General features: G+C 43.7%; 1 protein-coding gene across 1 annotated transcript in view; it reads left to right on the top strand.

Annotated features, from left to right (window-relative positions):
- Positions 1 to 21,423, top strand: part of ZNF236 (zinc finger protein 236) — a 95,377-nt gene that overhangs the window by 53,797 nt on the left and 20,157 nt on the right. Inside the window, exons 17-26 of the mRNA XM_080919788.1 lie at positions 1,355 to 1,458; positions 1,909 to 2,060; positions 3,445 to 3,657; positions 6,727 to 7,009; positions 8,051 to 8,154; positions 9,627 to 9,992; positions 10,562 to 10,704; positions 10,797 to 11,037; positions 11,442 to 11,621; positions 20,525 to 20,712. Of these exons, the coding sequence (XP_080775914.1) occupies positions 1,355 to 1,458; positions 1,909 to 2,060; positions 3,445 to 3,657; positions 6,727 to 7,009; positions 8,051 to 8,154; positions 9,627 to 9,992; positions 10,562 to 10,704; positions 10,797 to 11,037; positions 11,442 to 11,621; positions 20,525 to 20,712 (1,974 nt within the window). The remainder of the gene's footprint in view (positions 1 to 1,354; positions 1,459 to 1,908; positions 2,061 to 3,444; positions 3,658 to 6,726; positions 7,010 to 8,050; positions 8,155 to 9,626; positions 9,993 to 10,561; positions 10,705 to 10,796; positions 11,038 to 11,441; positions 11,622 to 20,524; positions 20,713 to 21,423) is intronic.

Below are 21,423 nucleotides of genomic sequence, written 5' to 3'. Positions count from 1 at the left end.
AACTAATTTTTATTCTCTTACTCAAATTAGGGACACTAAAATGCTTGATTTTTTTTTTTCCTTTTCCAAGGTTTTAGATATTATTTAAAATGACAGACAAATCAATAATTTTTAAAAATCTATGGATGTTAGTAGTGGGCCTGCAAAAGTCACAGCAGTTGCTTTGAGGTGGAAGCCACATAGCAGGTGATGAGACTGGTGTGCAGTGCATGCTGGGTAAAAGTGAGCTTAGCTTTACTGCACAAGCTCTGGGTAGAACTTTGCCTACACGGTGCACGTGATGAAGCAAGATGGATAGACAGGGCTTCGTCTCATTTGCTCATGGAAGGTCCGTCCCGGGTTAGCATGTTCACCCTGCCCTTTAGTTAAAGAAGCTTCCTCAAGTCTGTGCTTTCTGTCTACTGTGAGCAGGGTCTATTTTGAAGTCAGGAAGCATTGAGAAGGCTGGGTTCAGTGTTGCTGTGGGGCTGTGGTCCTTTTGTCAGGATACAGGTCAGGGTGGCTGTTCTGTGGTACTACTGTCTCTGAGAGGTAGAGGTAGCTTTTCTTTCCCTAGGTCTCTTGAGACAAAAGTCTTTCTCTTTTCAGAAGGTAGCATAGTCATTCACACCAGCATGTTAGCATCCCACCGATATGATGGTGTACCTCAGATAACCAACCTAAAACCAGGAGAGGGTTATTTTCATCACAGATTCCAAGATTTTAGTCCATGATTTGCGAGGTCTATTGCTTTGGGGCCCATGACATGGCATAAGATTATCCTGGGGGCACATGTGGTGGAAGAGAATGGTTACCTTGAGACATCTGTGGGAGGGAGGAAACAGTTCCTGTTTCCCCTGCAAGAAGAGTTGTCTCCAAATGGTTCTCCCCATGAAAGTTCTACCAGTGACTAATAGTGTCATAGAATAGCAGCCAATCCTTTAGAATAGAGGGTGTTTGAGACCCAGGCATTCACAGTAGAGTCAAGCTGGTGAAAGTGTAATCTCTCTTTAAGATAAATTATGTTTGTTTATACTTTGTACTAAAGTTGGTTATTAGTGAGACTTGGAAGTTCAGGCTATAATCCCAACACTTGGGATGCTGAGCTAGGAGGACCATGAGTTTGAGACAAGCTTAATCAACATAGCAAATTTCAGTCTAACTCTGGCTAACTAGACCTATGAATAGTTTAGTAAAAAATAAGTACCTATGGTGCCAATGATTTATACTTTGTTTCAAAGGATTACAATGGGATACTTATGGTTTTTCTTTTAAAACTGCATTATGAACATTTCTATCTTTGGTATTATTGAGTCATCTTAAAATTATTAATAGATATTCATATATTATTGCTTTATATTTCTGATCATTCTAGGCAACTCGTTTGCTTCCAGAGTCATCTCAAGAGGATTTGGACCTACAAACACAACGTCCACAGTTCCTGGAGGACAGTGAGGACCAGAGCAGGCGCACTTACAGGTAACCACTGTGTCCAGATCCAGCTCCCGAGGCTGAGTGCCGGCTCTACACCTGCAGTGGACAAGTGCTTTGCAATTCGGTTTTCTTGGATTATGAAGTAGGCTTCGGAATCACTGCCAGTTTATAAAGCATCCAGACAGTTGTGCTTCTTACACTCCGTTGATTAAATGCTTTGTGTCCTGCTGAGTTACAGCATTTACCAGTTTCAAAATAATACATTTAAGATTACTAATATCTTGTACAGAACTTAGAACTTGATCTAGTAGTTGACTGTTCTGCCTCTGTTTTGTGCTGCCTATTGTATTCCCTGAGTGTGGGGCAGTGCCGTACTTTATCCAAGACCAGGGAGCATGCTGAAGCTGCTTCGTTCTCATGCGCTGCCTGGTCTGGGGCTGCTTAGTAATGGTCTCCGAGTGAGAAGGACCTGAGTTCTCTATGCTTCATTTCTAGGTGTGACTATTGCAACAAAGGCTTCAAGAAATCCAGTCACTTGAAACAGCACGTGCGCTCACACACGGGGGAGAAGCCCTATAAGTGCAAGCTTTGTGGGCGTGGTTTTGTCTCCTCTGGTGTCCTCAAGTCCCACGAGAAGACACACACAGGTTACTGTCTATTTCCTGTAGAAATTATGACTTTTTTCATGCTATAGCTTTATTGATGTAATCCATACATCATTCAGTTCACTCAGTTCACTCTGTCTCCAGAGTGCTGAAAGTGACACTGTTTTTAGTATGTTTTTATTGCATCCAAAAGAAAGACCTTTTATCATTCACTCCCCTATTCTCTTAATATCACCAACTATAAACTATCCTTGATCTACCTCTGCCTTTGTAGATTGCCTGTTGTAGATACTGCTCATGAGTGATCTCAGAGATGGTCTGTAGTGATCATAGTCTTTCACTTAGTACAGTGCATTGTTCAGGGCTCATCTGTATTGTAGCATGTATTAATATGACGATCTTTTTATGATCCATAATATTTCATTATACAGACAAAGCAAGTTTAATTTACCTACTTACTGGATGTACTGTTTGATTTGTATGCATATGGATTTGGCTTTATCATCAAGGAATGCAGTTGCTGGGCCATAAGAATAACCCTTTTAGGGCTGGGAATGACTGGAGATGGTGATTATTGGAGAACCAAGCATGGGCAAAACCCTGGGTTCAAAACACACAGCAAATTCATTTGTAAACTTTCATGTTCAGTACAAACTGTCATCCAGCACATGTATGGAGGTCTGACTCTTCCACATCCTGCTCAGGATATTGTGTGTTTTCTTGCTGTCACCATTCTTGGATGGGCAGTCATCACTTGTTGGGGTTTGATTTGTGTATTCCAAGTGGTTCATGGTGTTGAACTTCTTCCTGTGCACTTGCTGAGAATTGTCAATTCTAATCATTCTCCCACGTCAAAGTTAAGTCAATTGTTTTATCGTCATCAATTTGGTAATTCTTTTAAAAATAGAGCATGGCCAGTTATGATTATTAGATCTTTAGCAATTTTGGTTTATGATTAGATAATAGTTACCTGTTGAACACATTCCATTTAATACAATTAAACATTTAACATATATATTCTGTATATGGCTTTATTTGAAAATGATGATGTATCACTTACAAATGCAGAAAGAAGAAAATTCTATGGATGAGTCTGTTGGTGACTAGGGTGTGGTTATAAGGGCTGTTAAGTTGGTTCTGGGATAGTGGTTCATAGGAAGTATTGTCAGGAGGCAGGGAGAATCGGTTTATTGAGGCAAGGCAGAGTCAGGTAGGCGCTTCTGAGGCACAGCACAGTTGTATCACACAGGCTGTTTATTGTATGAGAATGTAATGAGACAGGCTCTGTTAGTGTCTGTGTTTCTAGCACTGTAGAGTTAAAATCTCATAACGGTAAGCCACATATGCTCTGCTGGTACAGGGTTGTTTGTCCTTGAGTGCCCATGATTTCAAGCCGCTGCAGTGACACTCTCTCTTGTTCTTGTAGGTGTCAAGGCATTCAGCTGCAGCATCTGCAATGCGTCCTTTACGACCAATGGCAGCCTCACGCGGCACATGGCCACACACATGAGCATGAAGCCTTACAAGTGTCCATTCTGTGAAGAGGGCTTCCGCACTGCGATCCACTGTAGAAAGCACATGAAGAGACACCAGGCAGTTTCATCTGCAGCCTCAGCAGCTGCAGAGACAGAGGGAGGAGGTAGTTTCTGTTTTGAATTGAAACTTTACTGGTCACATGTCAGTTTAGTTATAAATTACCAATCCATTTGAATATTGTAGTCTTACAAAATTAAGAATAGTATTACCTTGAATTTTTAATTTGAAGTTTATTATGAATGAAAATGATTTGTGTATGTGGATGTACACGCCAAGGGCACATGTGTGGAGGTCAGAGGACAACTTATGGACTTGGTTCTGTCTTTCCACCTTCATGGGACCTCAGGAATTGAGCTTGAGTTGCCAAGCTTGTGCAGCAAGTACTTTTTACCTGCATCTGAGAAGCCCCTAAATTAATATAGCTATAATTTATCTCTCCCTGTGTGTGTGTGGCTTTATTTTCTGAATGTGGAAGCCTGCATGCCCTGTGAGAAAATGTTCAGAGACTCAGAGTTAAGGCAAAGAGAGTATTGGGTTTTCCCGTCCCCACACGCTGACGTGGCTTTCCGTTCAGTGTGCGCTCTTGCCCTTGCAGTCAGCGAGCACTGTGCAGAGCGCATTTCTAGCCTGTGCTGCCTGTGATTCTATGACCCAGCATTTAATTTTCCTCAACTGAGATTTGTTCATAGATTTGGCACAGGTCTGCACCAGATGCATATATATAGTTGTATTTTGTGAGTTGTGCTACATGATGTATTAAGCACACGTGTACAGCATGCCTACATGTAGTTACTATGATGTGCTGTGAATCATGGCCGAGCTCATTTTTCATTTCCCCTGAAATTGTAGAGTGAGCTGTGAGTTTCCTTCTGGCCAAGGTATGCTCAGCTTCACATTGCAGTACCTCATTTAATTCGTACCAGGCACTGCAGTTTGAGAGACTCATCTTGTTTTCTACCAAACACCACACGGGTTAATTGGCCCAGCTCCGTCTCCCTGAGCTTATTACTTGGTGCTCATGCTTCATCTGTTCAATGATGGTTTGTTTCCTTTTGTAAACCCACAGATGAAGTTGGAGTTGGAATGTGCATGCTTTATTTCACAAGTGATACTAGCATGCAGCACTGTCATGTTAATGAATACAGTTCTTACACACCCATGCAGTATCTGTGTGTGAGTGTACACTATGTGATTTTTTCTTGTGTTGTACCTGGTGATGTTACTGGACAGTGTGCACACTGTCGGGTCCGTGCCATATAAGGTCTTTGCTCAGCTTCTCAGAGATGAGATCTGCTGAGGAATTCCTTCCCTCTTCCCAGTTGTTATCCATCCCTTGGTTGCAGTCAGTTATGGATGTCATAGGACCATTCCTGTGCTACATTTAAATGACGGTAGTGTACCTTTGTCTTATAGTTTGCCACCACTTTAAAGTTGCAGAAGCCTTGACATGCATGGTGTTACAAAGCTTCTTTGGTCAGCTTCTTTAGTAGATAGTTCTGAGACCTTTGGCCTTCTGTGCTTCAAGGAGTAGATGGTCTGGTAGGACGTACTATGGCCTTTGTTTCCAGCAGCCACAGTCTGCCGTGAGCTGTAGTGAGCCATGAGAAGCAGGTCTATCAGATGCCCAGACAGTACTGCTCAGGCCTGGAGTTTGGGCCGTGTCCACTAGTGAGCTAGCATGAATGTGCTCAACTCACTAGGCCATCTTAGCAGTGAAGAAGGCATAGATTGCAGTCGAGCTAGGATTGCTTCGTGGGGCTCCTCCACCCTTTGTCGCCTGGCACTCACGTTCACAGACACTGATGTGTCTTGTTTGTCTGCAGGCACACTCTTGCCCACAGGAGTCAGCCATTTTTCTCTCTGCTCACACCGCTGTGTGTGGTGGGGAATTTAGTTCTTCACAGTTAGGATGGTTAGCTATTTGGCCTTACATGAGCCATCTTCTATTTTTGCTTTATATTTTATTAATTTTATTATCCTTTTCTCTTTTATTACTTGTCTTATTGATCTTTATATATTTTGGTTATTTAAATTTTTCAGCACAATTCTGTCCATGTTTTACCGTCAGTGTTGGTTGGGGCACTGTATATAACTTGCTTAAATCTTTCTTTCAGACCTAACAAATGTGTTAGGAAGTCTTTTATGTGTATTTTTTAGAAATTCTGTGAGTCGATGTTGAGTTCCTGACTCTGTCTTCCATGACTGATCTCTTTTCCCACCTCTCTCCTGTTTTCTGTCTGTTTCATCTTTTTTCTGAATATCAGTCCAGTTGTTTTTCCTATTTACTGATTGGAGTTAGCACTGTTCACTTCAGTACTTCCCCTTTCTGTAGGATTTATGTCTTTCAGTCTCATTTCGTCTTACATTTTCTGTGTTTTTAATCCTACTCACATGGACACTGCGTGCGTGCACCTGTACACACACACGTAAGCGTACACCTTCACTCTGCTGCTTTGTAGAGTGCAGCCGCTTTGTTATTGTTGATATTGTTTTGTTTTGTTTTTCTTTGAGACAGTGTTTCTCTGTGTAGCCTTGCCTGTCCTGGACTCACATTGTAGACCAGGCTGGCCTTGAATTCACAGAGACCCACCTGGTATGGCCACCACTAACTATATTTAGAGTATCATTGTAGTTTGGTCTGCCAAAAAGATGGAATTTATCCCTATAATGAGAGGATACGTGTGTGTGTGTGTGTGTGTGTGTGTATGTGTGTGTGTGTGTGTGTGAGAGAGAGAGAGAGAGAGAGAGAGAGAGAGAGAGAGAGAGATTTTAAAAGTTTCTTCTCTGTTTTCATTCTTTAGTTGAGGACTCTTTGCTATTTTATTATTTTATTAAGTTGGCATCTGGTTTTATTTACCTTAATAATTGGTGTTGGCCCCTAGTCGCATAGTCTGTGAGTCCTGGCTTTGTGGGCTGTGATGGTTTTTAAACTGCTGGCCCTGCACTGGAAGAATTTGGCCTTTGCCCACAGAGGTCTCTTCTGGTGCCTCTCTTGCTTGTCTTCCTCCTTCCTGGTCAGATGAGTTCCCATAAACCCCAAGTGGAAAAATAGCTGTTTGCTGCCTGAAATTCAGCTTACTAACTCGTAACTGTACGTGCTGCTGCTTCATTTTCTTGCGTTGAAACTTAATTTTTATTGTTGATTTTGTACCCTTTTTTATGCTTTTAATAGACACATGTGTGGAGGAAGACGAAGAAAGTTCTGACAGAAGTGCATCAAGAAAGCCTCGTCCTGAGGTCATTACTTTCACAGAGGAGGAGACAGCCCAGCTGGCCAAAATCCAGCCCCAGGAGAGTGCAACAGTGTCTGAGAAGGTCCTGGTGCAGTCGGCTGCAGAAAAGGACCGTATTAGTGAGGTGAAGGATAAGCAGGCGGAGCTGGAGGCTGAGCCCAAGCACGCCAATTGTTGCACATACTGTCCGAAGAGCTTTAAGAAGCCCAGCGACCTGGTGAGGTGAGCCTGCTGCCGCTCTTACCTGCAGCTCTTACAGACTTGAACGTGTACGTCAGAGCTTTCCACTCTATTGTGAAAAGTTACCCATGGGTATGTGGTTCTAAGCCTACATCAACTTGGTAGTGAGCTCACATAGAGCAGTCACGAGGAACTCCATTGCTTATGCAATTTTCTGTATGATGGTGATAGAAGTAGAAAATGAGCCAACTTAATGGAGACACGCAGCATGCTTGGCTGTGTCAAGTATAGAAGACTGGCAGATATCTTCTTACAGAGGCCAGAGCATCAGTGGGAGAACACAGGAGAGAACTGGTGACCAGCAGATGTCATAGTCAAGCAGCTGACTGATGACTGATTCAGGATGGAGTGTAGCACAGTGGTGAGGAACCTGGGGTCCTGTCATAGTGAAATTTCCATTGCTGAGAACAGACACCATGACCACAGCAACTCTTATTAAGGTCAACATTTAAATTGGGGCTGCCTTACAGTTTCAGAGGTTTAGTCCATCATTACCATGTTGGGAGGAGTGGCAGCATGCCGGCAGACATGATGCTGGAGAAGGAACTGAGAGTTCTACATTCAGATCACAAGGGGCAGGGAGTGCACTGGTTTGAGCTTCTGAGACCTCAAAGCCCGCCCCCACAGTGACTCACTGCATTCAAGAAAGTACACCTACTCCAAGGCCACACCTCCTAATTGTGCCACTCCCTATGGACCAAATAGTCACACTCCTGAGTCTCTGGTGCCATTCCTATTAAAATCATCATAGAGCCTGAACGAGAAGTTGGAGGAGCTCCAGAGCTGTGTAGAGTAGGAAGAACCCAGCCATACCAGACCGTTCTCCAGGTTGCAGTCAGGACACTAAGCCTGGCTCTAGGATCCGGGAGCCGGCTCGTAAGGCACTTCAGTAGCCAGCACAGCTGTAAGTCTTCAGACACTCATGATATGTGGGGTGCGCATTTTGTTATGTAGTGAAGCTTAGTTTAAAATATGTATGCAGTTACAAATAAAACCCCTTAATTAGAAATGCTTTTTCAATAGGCATGTTAGAATTCATACTGGAGAAAAGCCATATAAGTGTGATGAGTGTGGAAAGAGCTTTACTGTGAAGTCCACTCTAGATTGCCACGTGAAGACACACACAGGTAAGGAGCGGCCCCTCAGGCCCCTCAGCACTGCAGGTGCCTTAGGGTGTGCTTGATGTTTTTTGCACAAATGTTTCAAAATTATAGAGAACTAAGAAAACATAGATGTAAAAGGTTTTTAAATTTATTTCTATATAAGGAAAATGGTTTAACTCTTTAAATGGGGGAGGGGTAAAAAATCTTAAAAATCAAATTATAAATTATCAATGTTCTTACTTAGCCTTCAGGTCTTCTTTCACAAGGTTCCCTGCTAGTCTCATTTGAGACAAGATTCATTTTGCTGATGTTTGGAAATTCTCTTGATTGTTACCAGATTATACTATCTTTTTTATGTGAGGAGAAAAATGTTATCAAGGGGAATATGATGTATTGTTTTCTTGGCTTTTTTCATCATGTGATTTGGGGATCTGAAAATCAGTTGTATTTAAAAAGCACAAACTTTTGTGTGTTAACTTTGAGATCTGCAGTTGTAAGGCGTTTTCTCTAAGCCACAGGATCCCTGTGTGGCGTGGGGCTAGTTGTTATTATTGTGTTATTATTAATACAGCACAGTCTTCCCAGCTCCGTGGAGACTGTATTTGCACTGAGGCAGAACTAGCGGAGGTGCGTCTGTGTGGAAGAGCGCAGGGACTCTGCAGTGCGCATCAGACGTCGCCACCATTGTCCAGTAATATCTACAAATGGACTTTCATACATTTATGTGAAGTTCTGTTATTCCCTCCTGATGGATTATTATTGACAACTAAACAGGGATCAACTCACCTATTAAGAGTGTGTCACACCGTTTTCTCTTGTTCTGTCAGGTTCCCAGTGACTTTCCCTTATGATGTACTAAAAATCTTGCTGAGGGTGCATGGGCTAGCTGTGCCCAGCTTGCTGAGGGTGGTGGGCTAGCTGTGCCCAGCTTGCTGAGGGTGCATGGGCTAGCTGTGCCCAGCTTGCTGAGGGTGCATGGGCTAGCTGTGCCCAGCTTGCTTCCAAGTCCAGTACGCTGAGCTCACATGCTTGATGCCTGGTGGTGGTGTATACAGTTAGCATAGCCACCCCTCAGCTTAGGTGGGAGCTACATAGGTAAGAAAGGTTTTCTCTCCCTCTGGAGACCCCGGAGCAGGATAGGATCACAGATTTACTACAGCATCTGACTCTGCCTGATCATTCCTGGAAACAGCAATACTTATTTCCTGGGTTCTTCTATGGCAGTCCACTGCCAGTAGCATTTGTTGTGCCTTGGTGGTTTTTATGATATAGGCGCCCATGGGAAGACCCAGAGGGGTGGTACATAACACTAGACACAGCCTGCCTGTGGGCTCAAGATGTTCCCCGTGGAATATGATGATTTCAGGACACAAAGTCTCAGGGTTGTGGGAATATTAACTTCAGACTGAAGACAGTGCAGTGTGTCCATTCTGTCTGATAGAGGGTGAGCTCAGGTCATCAGTAGCTCCTGCTCATTCTTCCTGATGTTCTTACAGGCCAGAAGTTGTTCAGCTGTCATGTCTGCAGCAATGCCTTCTCCACAAAGGGAAGTCTGAAGGTACACATGCGTCTGCACACAGGAGCAAAGCCTTTCAAGTGTCCTCATTGTGAGCTGCGCTTCCGTACTTCCGGGCGACGGAAGACTCATATGCAGTTTCATTACAAATCTGACCCAAAGAAGGCCAGGAAGCCTGTCACAAGAAGCTCATCAGAAAGTCTCCAGTCTGTGAACCTTCTCAACTCCTCTTCCACTGACCCCAATGTGTTCATCATGAACAACTCTGTTCTAACAGGGCAATTTGATCAGAACGTGCTTCAGCAAGGCCTGGTGGGTCAGGCTATCCTACCTGCCTCTGTTTCAGGTAGGAAACCAACACGTGCCTCTGTTACCACAGCAAGACACTCTCTGAGCCTTTCCCTAAGAAGGCAGCGAGAAAAGTTGAGTTCTCATTTCTTTTCCCACTGTATCTGCTTATATAACACTTATGTTTTGATAAGCTTCTGTTTCGGTGAGTCTTAGCACCCTTCCCTCCCAGTTAGCATTCTCTCGACTTTAGTGGAGTTATTCTGTTGCCATTGCTTCCACATACATAAAAGGTATTGGATATGCCACTTAGAAGTAAGTGCTACAGTTTTTGCCCCTGTTGGACATCCTGGGGACCTTCTGCATCTCTGCACTTGGGGCATGAGAGAGCTAGACTCCCACTCAGTAGTTGCTGTTAGATTAAACTGTCGACTAGTCAGTAGTCTTTTTTTTTTTTTTTCAGTCTGTTTTCTGCTGTTTGAAATCCGTAAGATTATTTCACAGGGGCTGTTTTGTTATAGGCAGATAATACAGACATATTTGTAGTCAAAATACTTGTATTCCTTAACATGTAAAATTTTTGTGTTCTAAAATCTCAAGTCCTTTTGTTTCTCATTCTCTGACCAGGTGGGGACTTGACAGTATCTTTGACTGACGGAAGTTTGGCCACTCTGGAAGGCATCCAGTTACAGCTGGCTGCTAACTTGGTTGGACCAAATGTTCAGATTTCTGGAATTGATGCCTCCAGCATCAATAACATCACATTGCAGGTATGGTGACTCCCTTGGTTTCCTGTGCTTCAGTGTCAGGTGAACCACATGGAAGCAGAGCACTTTGACTACGAGAACCTGTTGCTTTACAGATCGACCCCAGCATTTTGCAGCAAACACTGCAGCAGGGCAGCTTGCTTGCGCAGCCAATCACAGGGGAGTCTAGCACAGCCTCCCAGAACAGCTCTCTTCAGACATCAGACAGTACTGTTCCAGCCAGTGTTGTCATCCAGCCTATCTCAGGCCTGTCCTTACAACCCACGGTGACGTCTGCCAATCTGACCCTTAGCCCCCTGTCTGAACAGGACTCTGTGCTGACCACCAGCAGCAGTGGTAAGTGCCAGTGCTCTTTGGCAGGAAAACCTGGGAGCTCATGTTGTTGCTCAGGGTAACACGTGTGGCTTTAGGTCAGTGTAGTGACAGTTTTCATTTCTTTGTAAAGCTTACCAATGAAACAAAAATCCCACAATGGCCTTAGCTTCAGTGGTCCATTTTGTTGTCACTGAATGCTTTGCTCACAAGCCTTTGGTTTGTCATTTCACCTACTGGGGAGTCAGACTAGAGCCTGTGAACTCTAGGGCAAGTGTTATCCTTTCAGATAAAGCAATTAGAAATGTTGGATAATTTTCCTGAGTCTTTGTCTTTTAAAATGATCCTTTAACTAAGATGCTTTTTCCTGTAAACCAGGAGAAGTGTGTGAATTAGGTCTCAGTTGTTTGCTTTGTGATGATGGGCAGGGACGCAGGACCTCACTCAAGTGATGACTTCACAAGGCCTCGTGTCCACGTCGACCGGCCCGCATGAGATCACCCTGACCATCAACAACTCCAGTCTCAGCCAGGTCCTAGCCCAGGCCGCCGGCCCTACCGCTTCTTCATCCTCCGGCTCTCCACAGGAGATCACGCTGACGATCTCTGGTTAGTAAATTCACACTGTACACATCTGTTGGCCCACAGCTTAAGGCCATCTTGTATGTGTCTTTTTCAGTACAGTTTTGCATAAACACGCTGTATTTCGTTTATCTGGCAGGTCCAGATCTTGTGACATGTACTGTTAGAAGCAAAGACTGGCCTCTTACTTGACTCTCTGGTTCTGTAGAATTGATGGTGTAACTGTTTACAGTTGGATACTTTTGCATATACTTTTATTTAGCAGAGACCACCAGAGCAGGTAACTTCCTGATTCCTGTTCCTGTTCTCTATACTAAGGAAATATCACTCATTTGAGCTGTGCCCAAGAAGAAATTGTCAAAACCCCTTCATGGTGTCATGGCGTCTTGTATCTTTAGGACACTGCTAGGATTGTGTAGAAAGTTCCAAAAATGACAGAGCACTGAAAAAATGGGTAAATACTATTTGCAGTAAAGTACACTTGACATTAACAAGTCACTCTAGTGTTAGCCCCTGGCCTAAGATGTCACCCTCCTTGCTGTACCTCCCTGTTCTCTGCTCCCTCTCGTGTGCGCTCTGGCTTGTGTAACATGGGCCTGGTATGTTTGGTCCACATGATTCCTTGCTCTGCAGCCTTCAATCCGTCATGTAAACCAAGTCTTTTTTAAAAAACAAAAAGCCAGTATTTTATGTAGCCTAGGCCTGCCTCAGACTCGCTGTATAGAGAATGACGTTGACTCTCTGACCATGCTTTTGCCTCCTCAGTGCTCAGTGTAGGCAGACACCACTGTGCCCAGTATTTTAGTCTTTTTGTTGTTGCTGTGATAAAGTACCATAATTAAGGCAACTTATACAAGGAAAAGTTTATCTGGGTGAATGGCTCCAGAGGGAGCATCTATAATGACAGGAGAGGCAGGCAGGAAGCAGCAGGAGCCGAAGGTAGAGGGGCCTCTCCTCTCGTCTGCACAGGTGAAGCAGGGAAGAGTGTCCCCTGACCTGCTTTCTTCACAAGGCTACTCTAAAGGCTCTACAGTCTGCCCAGCGTGCCCAATGGGGAAGAAGTGTTGGGATACAGGAGCCTAGGGGGACGTTTCTGGGTCACAGGATCACCTCTAGGGTGTAGAGTGCTGGGGAGCAAACCCAGGGTGTTGTTCATGTTGGGCAGGCAGCTGCACCGCAGCCCACATGTCCTCTAACAGTGAATTTACATAACCACTTCACAGTGCTGCAGTTCCAAGCAAGAGCAGTTTACCAGACAGTCTGCTTACTCCCTGGAGGACTTGGTATGAAGGAGGAAGCATCCAAGTTTCATTTGGAATACTTGAATAATTGCAGCCAACTGCAAGGCCAATCCAAGGTTGTGGGTTTCTAGTTTCAGTGAGATTTCCACAAAAATTCAGAGTGGAACTGAGATCAAGCTTATGAAGAAGGAAATTAAAAAGAAGAAGCTTTATTATCAGGAGGGTCTTACTTCTGAATGACGCGCCATGGCTTTCACTAGCTGCAGGACAATGCTCATGAACGTTAGGTTTTGTGATTCAGTAACCCTTCTCTTTTGATTATACAGTCTGAGTTCTAATGTTAGAAACATAGAAGGGTATCTTATTATTTTAAGAAAGGTGTTTGGTCAGGGCAGTGGGTGAAAAGCTGCTTTCTATCTTAAAAAGGTTTGTGGTGAAACAATTTCTGGTTGGTTAGTGGGAGTTTTACGTGCCACTTGTTGAAAGCATCTTGGTGCCGTGAACACATTGTCACTTGTTTGTATAATGCACAGTATGACATGTGGTGCACAAAATGAACCAGTAGCAGATGCTTCTTTAGGAACACGTCACAGGCGTGTTCATGCATGCCGGTGAGCAGTGGGAAGACGCAGGCAGGAAGCTGTCAGCACAGGGATGCTCTGCCTTGCTGTGTCTGCAAGCTTGTTGATACCTGTGACCAGTGACTAGTCTGCAGGTGGACACGGCAGCGTTGTTGTATCAAAGTAGGCAGGCATTTGGCCACGGACATGATAGTATCTATAACTGTGACAGACAGCATGACATCTGGGTAAGGAGCGAACTAGAATTTCATAACTGAAGGAGCTTGTAGCTTTAATTTCTTCAGAACTTACTGATGGCTCCTATATGCTTTAACCTCCCTTGTAGCCCACCACCTACTAGAGGTAGTGGGAAAGAAAGGATATGGAGGAAGTGGACCTGTTTAGGCAGGTTCTCTGGAGCTCAGCAAAGCTGTGAGACTCATAAGCTTTGCGCAGTTATCTCGTAGGCAAGCCAAGCTTAGCCCTTCACTGCTGGTGAGTCCTCTCTGTGCTCTCGAGGCACCATGTATCTTCCATGTTGTCTCAACATGGGTCTTGCCTTAGCACGCATGTCTGTCCCAGCTGACATCACTCTGCCAAACAGCCCCCATCTGCCGCAGCAGGAAGAAGCTGCAGTGTACCACCAGAAACTTTTTGGTACGTTTTAATGGTGCCCCAACAATGCAGCTCAACTATGAAGTGTAAGGTGGACCAGTACATGTGTGACATTAGCAAAGAACCCTTCACCACGTGTCTTTCCATGTCTTAGCAAAACATCCTCTCTCCTGTGTCTGCTTCAGTGGAACATTCCTTCCTGGGTTTGTCCTAGCAAAATGTCATGCAACTGACTTTGTAAATAATGCTTTGGGTTCTATTTCAGGAACTAGACTGTATTCGGGGGCTGGGCATTGTGGTGTGTCTATAATTCCAATACTCTGCAGGTTTAGTGTCACAGTGCACTATGCCAGAAACAGTAAGTGCTTTTTTCCTTTCCACAGTTTCAGAACTTTTTTATTTTTATTTTTTGAGTCCGGGTTTCTCTGTGTAACCCTAGCAGCTCAGGAACTTGCTCTGTAGATAAGGGTGGCCTTGAACTCAGAGATCTGCCTGCTTCTGCCTTCCAAGTGTTGGGATTAAAGACATGTGCCACCTCTGGCCAGCAATTTCAGAATTTTAAGAGTAACCACAAATACACAAGTGCACAAATACCAAATACATTTGGAGACAAAATACACAAGTGCACAGCATCATCTTAGTGACAGCGTGCTGTGGTACGGAGTCCTGCCTGCTCCGGAAACCTCGGCTAGATAAATGTAGGCTTTTACTTAAGTTTTAATTCCTGATATTATCATATCACAAGCATACAGTAAATGTATCTGTATGTGCATATGTCTGGTTTGCAGAATGATTAACACAATACAGAATAATTAGTACAGAGGCATCAGTAAGTAAGGACATTTCTTTGTTTGCTGATACTGGGTGAGGGTCTTTTAGCATTAGCTTTCTCTGGATTTGAGGACAGTCTATTATTTCTCAACAGTTCAAAAACAAAACATACCAACTTTTACAACAGAGGCAAACACTTGCCCATTTTTCAAATTACTTCTGAAGTTTTATAAAATTACAGTATACTTTTTTAGACGACAAAATATTACCTCAATATATTTAAAGCAGTATCTGCTTTTATTAGTATTTTTTTTTTTATGTTTGAGATTACGGTTGGGTCATTTCCCTGTCCTTGCCTCTAAGACTTCCCCTCCATGTTTTGTGAAGTCCATGTCCTTGTTACAGTAACTGTGACATGCATGCATGCATCTGTGTATGTATCTATCTCTAACTATAACCTGAGCTGTCTTGATATGCTACTTGTGTGAATTTCCAGGGCTGACCATTTTTACTGGATAATAAAAATTAATTGGTGTGTTCTTCCCTGGGGAGGATATTTCTCCTCCTGTCAGCATCCCTAGCTGCCTGTAGTTCTTTGTGTAGCCTCATGGGCTTTTTGTTACTCATTTGGCTTGTCTGTCGTTGTCCATGTCCAGCGTATGTCCAGGGTCATGTGGGTGGGGCATTGTGGGTGTAGCTTCTGACATTACTAATAGACATAGTCTCACACCCAACTCCCTGGTCCTCCAGCCCTTGCAGTTTTTCCACCCTCTCTTATACAGTGTTCCCCGAGCCTTACTTATGGGAGTGTTTTGTCCACAACTCTGACTTGTGGCTGGTTGTGGTTTTCTGTGATCTCTGCCTATTGCAGAGAAGTATTCTTGATGACCAGGGAGGTCTACACTTCCCTGTATGTATAAGGACCAATGCTTAGATCATTATTAGGGATTATGTTGGTTTAATAAAATGGTGGATATAGGATCTCCTACAAGATGTATGACTTACCTAGCATTGAATAGTTAGCTAGGTTTCTAGTACTAAACATGGTTTCCCTCTTGTTGAGTATATCTTAAATCCAATTAGAGAGATGTTGGTTACTGCCAAGGTATATGGCCATTACTGTTCTCTTAGGGTCGCTGTGCCATGCCAGGTTTTCTGGTTCATAGGTAGGATGGCTGGGTAGGACTGCTGGTTGCTTACCTTTTTCAGAAGCTTGAGTGATACCATCTGCTACTAGTAGATACAATCTTTCAGCAAACTTCCTGATCCTCTGGCTCTTAAAAAATCTTTCTATTCCCCGTCCTCTCCCCTCACCCTTTCACAATAGTTTTTGAACCTCAGGGAGGAGGCTTATAAGTCATTTCCAGCTCAGGGGCCACTAGGCCCTGCTTTTGAAGTTCAAGTGTCACATCAGATAGAGGCCTAATATCCAAGGTGTACAAGGAACTCAAAAAGCTAGACACCAGAGAATCAAATAACCCTATTAAAAAATGGGGTACAGAGCTAAACAAATCATTTTCAGTTGAGGAACACCGAATGGCCGAGAAACATCTGAGGAAGTGCTCGACATCCTTAGCCATCAGGGAAATGCAAATCAAAACAACCCTGAGATTCCACCTCACACCAGTCAGATTGGCCAAGATCCAAAACTCAGATGACAGCAGATGCTGGCGAGGCTGCGGAGAAAGAGGAACACTTCTCCACTGTTGGTGGGGTTGCAAGCTAATACAACCACTCTGGAAATCTGTCTGGCGATACCTCAGAAAATTGGATATAGTACTACCTGAAGACCCAGCTATTCCACTTCTGGGCATATACCCCAGAGACACTTTAATACACAACAAAGATATATGCACCACAATGTTCATAGCGGCTCTATTTATAATAGCCAGAAGCTGGAAGGAACCCAGATGTCCTTCAGAAGACGAATGGATACAAAAATTGTGGTACATATACACAATGGAATACTACTCAGCCACCAGAAACAATGACTTGACCAAATTCTTAAGAAAATGGCTGCATCTAGAGAAGATCATCCTGAGTGAGATAATCCAGTCACAAAAGAACAGACATAATATGCAGTCACTGATAGTGGGATGCTAACCCCAGAGGCTTGCACTCCCCCAGAAACAACTCACAGACTGTATGAAGTCCAAGAAATAACTGACAATCTATCTCTCCAGTCCCCTGTTTTGTCTATTTATACATTTTCTAAATATATTTAATGTGTATAAAAAAAAGATGTAAAGTAAATAAACAACTTAATCAACAAAAACCAAAAAAAAAAAAAAAAAATTGAAGTTCAAGTGTCAATCTCTTGATGGGGGAAAGGCAGCTAAGGGCAAGGGCAGTGTTTTAGGAGTCTCATGGACAGCCTTGACCAGTAACTCATGTCTAGTGTATTTTTTTAAAAGTGGTTTTTGACTCTTGGAGCATTTTCAGTCCAGGTGAGAAGAGTTCATTTAAACTGCATATGTATATTTATATACAGAATTACATGTATTGTGGTTTCTTTTTAAGGTAAATAGTTAATAGTGTGATTTCTTATGACTTTTTCAGATGTTCTTGTTGCTCTTTTCTCTCCCTGATCTTCCTGTCTGTAGTTAATCTGGTGTATGTGCTCACATCTGAGGATTTGGTGCAAGGAGCTCCTAATGAACACGGAGTGCAGTGTTGGTCTCTCTGGGATTGGGATACATGGGCAAGCGTCTGTGGACTAGGATGGGGAGGTCTTTGGGCATATGCCCAGAGTGCTACAGCTTGGATATACGGTAGTTTATTGTTAGCTTTACCATCCCACCATTGGTGAGCAAGGGGCCCTTTACTGCACGCCCCGTCCAGCATTTATTGTTGGTTGCTTTGATGATCTTTGCCATTCTGACTGGGATGAGATGAAATCTCAGAGTTGTTTGGATTTGTATTTCTCTAATTGATAGCAATGATGACAGTTTTTAAGATATTTCTTAGTCACTTTCTCCTTTAAGGACTCCGTTCAGGTCCCAGGACAGTGGGTCTTTTGGGGGTGGGGTTGTGGGAGAACCTCTTTAAGTTCTTTATATATTCTGAATATTAACCGTCTGTCAGAAGACAGAGCTGGTAAAGATGCTCTCGTATTCTGTGGACTTGCTCCTCACCCAGCTCATTGTTTTTAGTTTTGTGGAGATATGTTACAGAGACACAGTAATAAAAACAAGACACTGGCACAAAAACAGACATGTGGACCAATGAAAGAGAACTAGGGAAGACCCAAACACGAGTACACTTAACTTTAACTACTTAGTGCATGATGAGGATGGTAAAGAAAAGAAAGCATCTCTACGAAATGGTGCTGGGAAAATGTATTTCCACATGCAGAAGAATAAAATTATGTACATACATATCACTTTACAGAGTGATAGATCTAACCGAAATGGATCAAAGGCCCAAACATGGATCCTAAAGCAGTCAAAGCACTAGTAGGAAACAGGCTACCTGCTCCGTGCTGTAGACATAAGAAAGGACTCCCTGACTGGGACCCGAGAATTAAGGCCAACAACCGCCAAGTGGGACGTCACTGAAGACAGGTGTTTTGTTTGTTTGTTTTTTGTAAACAGGCTCTTAGGTAGCCCAGGCTAGCTGTGTAGCCTTGTACTCTGGAGCTTCCTCTGTTCTATATGCTGGCAGCATAGGCATGTCACCACACCTGGCCTATTAAGTAACTTACAAACATAATCATCATAATCATAATGTAAACTAGTATTTGTCGAGTTGTGTCCTGGAGAAACAGCTGTTTCAGAAAAAATAAGTAGGAAGTAAAGTCTGTTTCTTACTTAAATATTAAACTGTATATGCATGTTGTTGGGATTTTAACAGATAATCACCAAGAGCTGTTTAAAGCTTATCCCCACCTGAATGCTTAAAGAGACGTCTCTGCTTTCCTATTGTAGCTTTGTGTCCTTTTCTGCTGTACTTGGGGTAGCTCTTGACAGGCATTTGTCTAATGACAGCTTTGTCAGTATTGAGTATGAGCTGTGGCATCATCTGAAGCTGTTCCCTGAACCAGGGCTCTTTCATTTCTTTCTTTAGATTCTTGTGTTGTGTCGGAGCTTTCTGTTTGTGATCACTAGCAAGTGAGGTACATTTTACTAGTGGGTGGGAGAGGCCCTTAGGTTCTTTTCCCTCAGCAGGCAGAATGAGGTGACTTCTGGGCTACCTAGTAATAAGGAGCAGTGTCAACTTCATTTTGCTGTTTTGAAGAATGACCCTGATGGGACTCTGAGCAGTCACTCTGTGACGCTGCCCTCGCCCCGCCCACCACCAGGGGCCTTTTTTTTCTTCCATTTCTGTTCACTGTGCATGAGCAGGGATCTGTGGAGGTGGCACAGGAAGCACTCCGGTGTGACCTCTGGAGCAGGAGTGCTGGTGCATGAGGAGCCCTCCACAGACCCATCTCCATCTGCGCATTAGCACTACGCAGGATGGGAGCAGGCGGGAGGGAGCCCCAGCGGCTGCTTCTGTGCACACGGTCCTAGCCTCCTAATGGTTATACTGCTTTTGAAGGTTCCAGGTCTGTGCAGCACATTCTGGGACTCCACGAGTGTGGATCTATGGAGGCCTTGTATTTGGAGAACTCCACTTACAAGTAAGTAGCGCCTGGCTTTCCTGTTGGCCCCTGACTTCTAGAAGAGGCCCTGGATTGGTGTCACACAGGTCACAGAAGTGTTGGCAGGAACCTGTGTTCGTTTTTACAGGTTATAAGGACATGGTTTTATGAACTCAGCTTCAGTGTTTCTTTAGGGTCCTCAGTACCTGTTACTGGGCTGGTCCAGGATGATGAGCATGTTTGTAGGTTAAGGGTACAGACTTGTGAGAGCATGTAGACCTGACTGTGCGTGTGTGCACAGTGCTGGAGCCCTTGAAGGATGCAGATAATCCTATGTAGCTCATCTCACTTGGCCAGGAGGGTATAGAAGTGTGCTTCTGGAAGAAAGGGCTTGTCTGGTTTTGCTTATTCTGCTCTGGATAGCTTCCTTTCAGCATTGGCTGCTTGGGATAAAAGTTGATGGTTTTGGTGCATCAAGAGAAAGCCACAGGTGTTGTGCTGGATATGTTAATATTGACATATTAGTATTAGTGTGAGGTTTCTTTTGACAGCCTGTGTTTTAGAATAAGTAAAACTTTAGCGTGAAGTAACGAGTGTAACATTTGTTCAGTCAGCTTTATAACTAGTTGCTTCGTGACTCCCACCTGGTTCCTTTCTTTAGTGGTCTATGGCTCTAGAAATTCTTGTAGAGTTTTCTTTCTACACAGCCAGCAGTGATAAGGGCCAAAGGCATAGCTACCATCTTCTGGATTTTTTCTATCAGGGATTTCTAACTTGCAAAATCATATGTGGCACAGGATAACTTTGAATGTAGACCAACACAAAATTGTGAATTTACTTATTAAAACCTGACTTTTTCCCCCTTTTTGTAAACTCAGTTGCATGGTTTTTAAGCATGAGGTTTGTAGATGATAATCATGTTTTGGAGAGTCAAAAGGTTAAATACACCCGCAGGATCACGCTGAAGAAGCAGAGTGCGCTGTGTGTGTGTTTAGAAATCAAAAGAATGCCTCTCATCGTTTTGCATCAAAGATTTGAGATTTCCTTATTGTGGTGTCAAAGGACTAGTACCAGTGGCTTCACTGATCTCAGACGGTTCCTCCTGGGCCCCAGGTTACGACCCCAGCTTACTACTTGATATTTGTTTTGCTTCTTCTGTAGAACTTAATCCTACGAGTGGGAGCCTGCCTTCAACAGCACCGATGTCACCGTCAGCCATTTCAGCCCAGAACCTGGTCATGTCTTCATCAGGGGTGGGTGCTGATGCCAGTGTCACGCTGACCCTGGCCGATACTCAGGGCATGCTGTCTGGAGGGCTAGATACTGTCACACTGAATATCACCTCTCAGGTGAGTGTCTGCGGAGAGAGCTAGAACCCTCTGAAAAGGTTTTGTTAGTTTGTTCTTTATTAAATATATAGTTCTGTTTTCTTATTAAAGTAATATATTAAATGTCAAAAGGAGAGGTTATGAACTCTCTCAAACTATGGACTAGTTGCTATCTTATTAATGCTTTTTATTGTTGTGAAAAGACACCATAACCAAAGCAGCTCATAAAAGCAAGCATTTAGTTAAAGGGTGGCTTACAGTTTCATAGGCTTTGTTATGGTGGGGAGTGTGGCAGCAAGCAGGCAGGTATGGCGCTGGAGCAGTAACCAAAGCTTACTTCTTGACCCCCCAGGTACCAGGCAGAGAGAGAGAGAGAGAGGGAGAGAGAGAGAGAGAGAGAGAGAGAGAGAGAGAGAGACAGAGAGACAGAGACAGAGACAGAGACAGAGAGAGACAGAGAGAGAGAGCTGGCCAGGCATGGGACTGAGCCTGGCCTAGACTTTTAAAACCTTAAGGTCCACTCCACACCACCCCCAGTGACTGACTTCTAACAAGGCCACACCTCCTGATCCTTCCTAAACAGATGACCAACTGCGAACCAAATCTTCAAATACACACACCTGCCTGTGGGGACACTCTCATTGAAACGACCACAGTTGTCATCCACCAGTGTCCAGCTCTAGTCAGTTTCCATGTCAGTTCCTCAGCCTGGTCACCATACATCCCAGTCAG

Source organism: Micromys minutus (assembly GCF_963924665.1).
Source record: "Micromys minutus genome assembly, chromosome: 8".
Lineage (NCBI taxonomy): Eukaryota > Metazoa > Chordata > Mammalia > Rodentia > Muridae > Micromys > Micromys minutus.
This window is presented reverse-complemented; position numbering and strand designations above follow the sequence as displayed.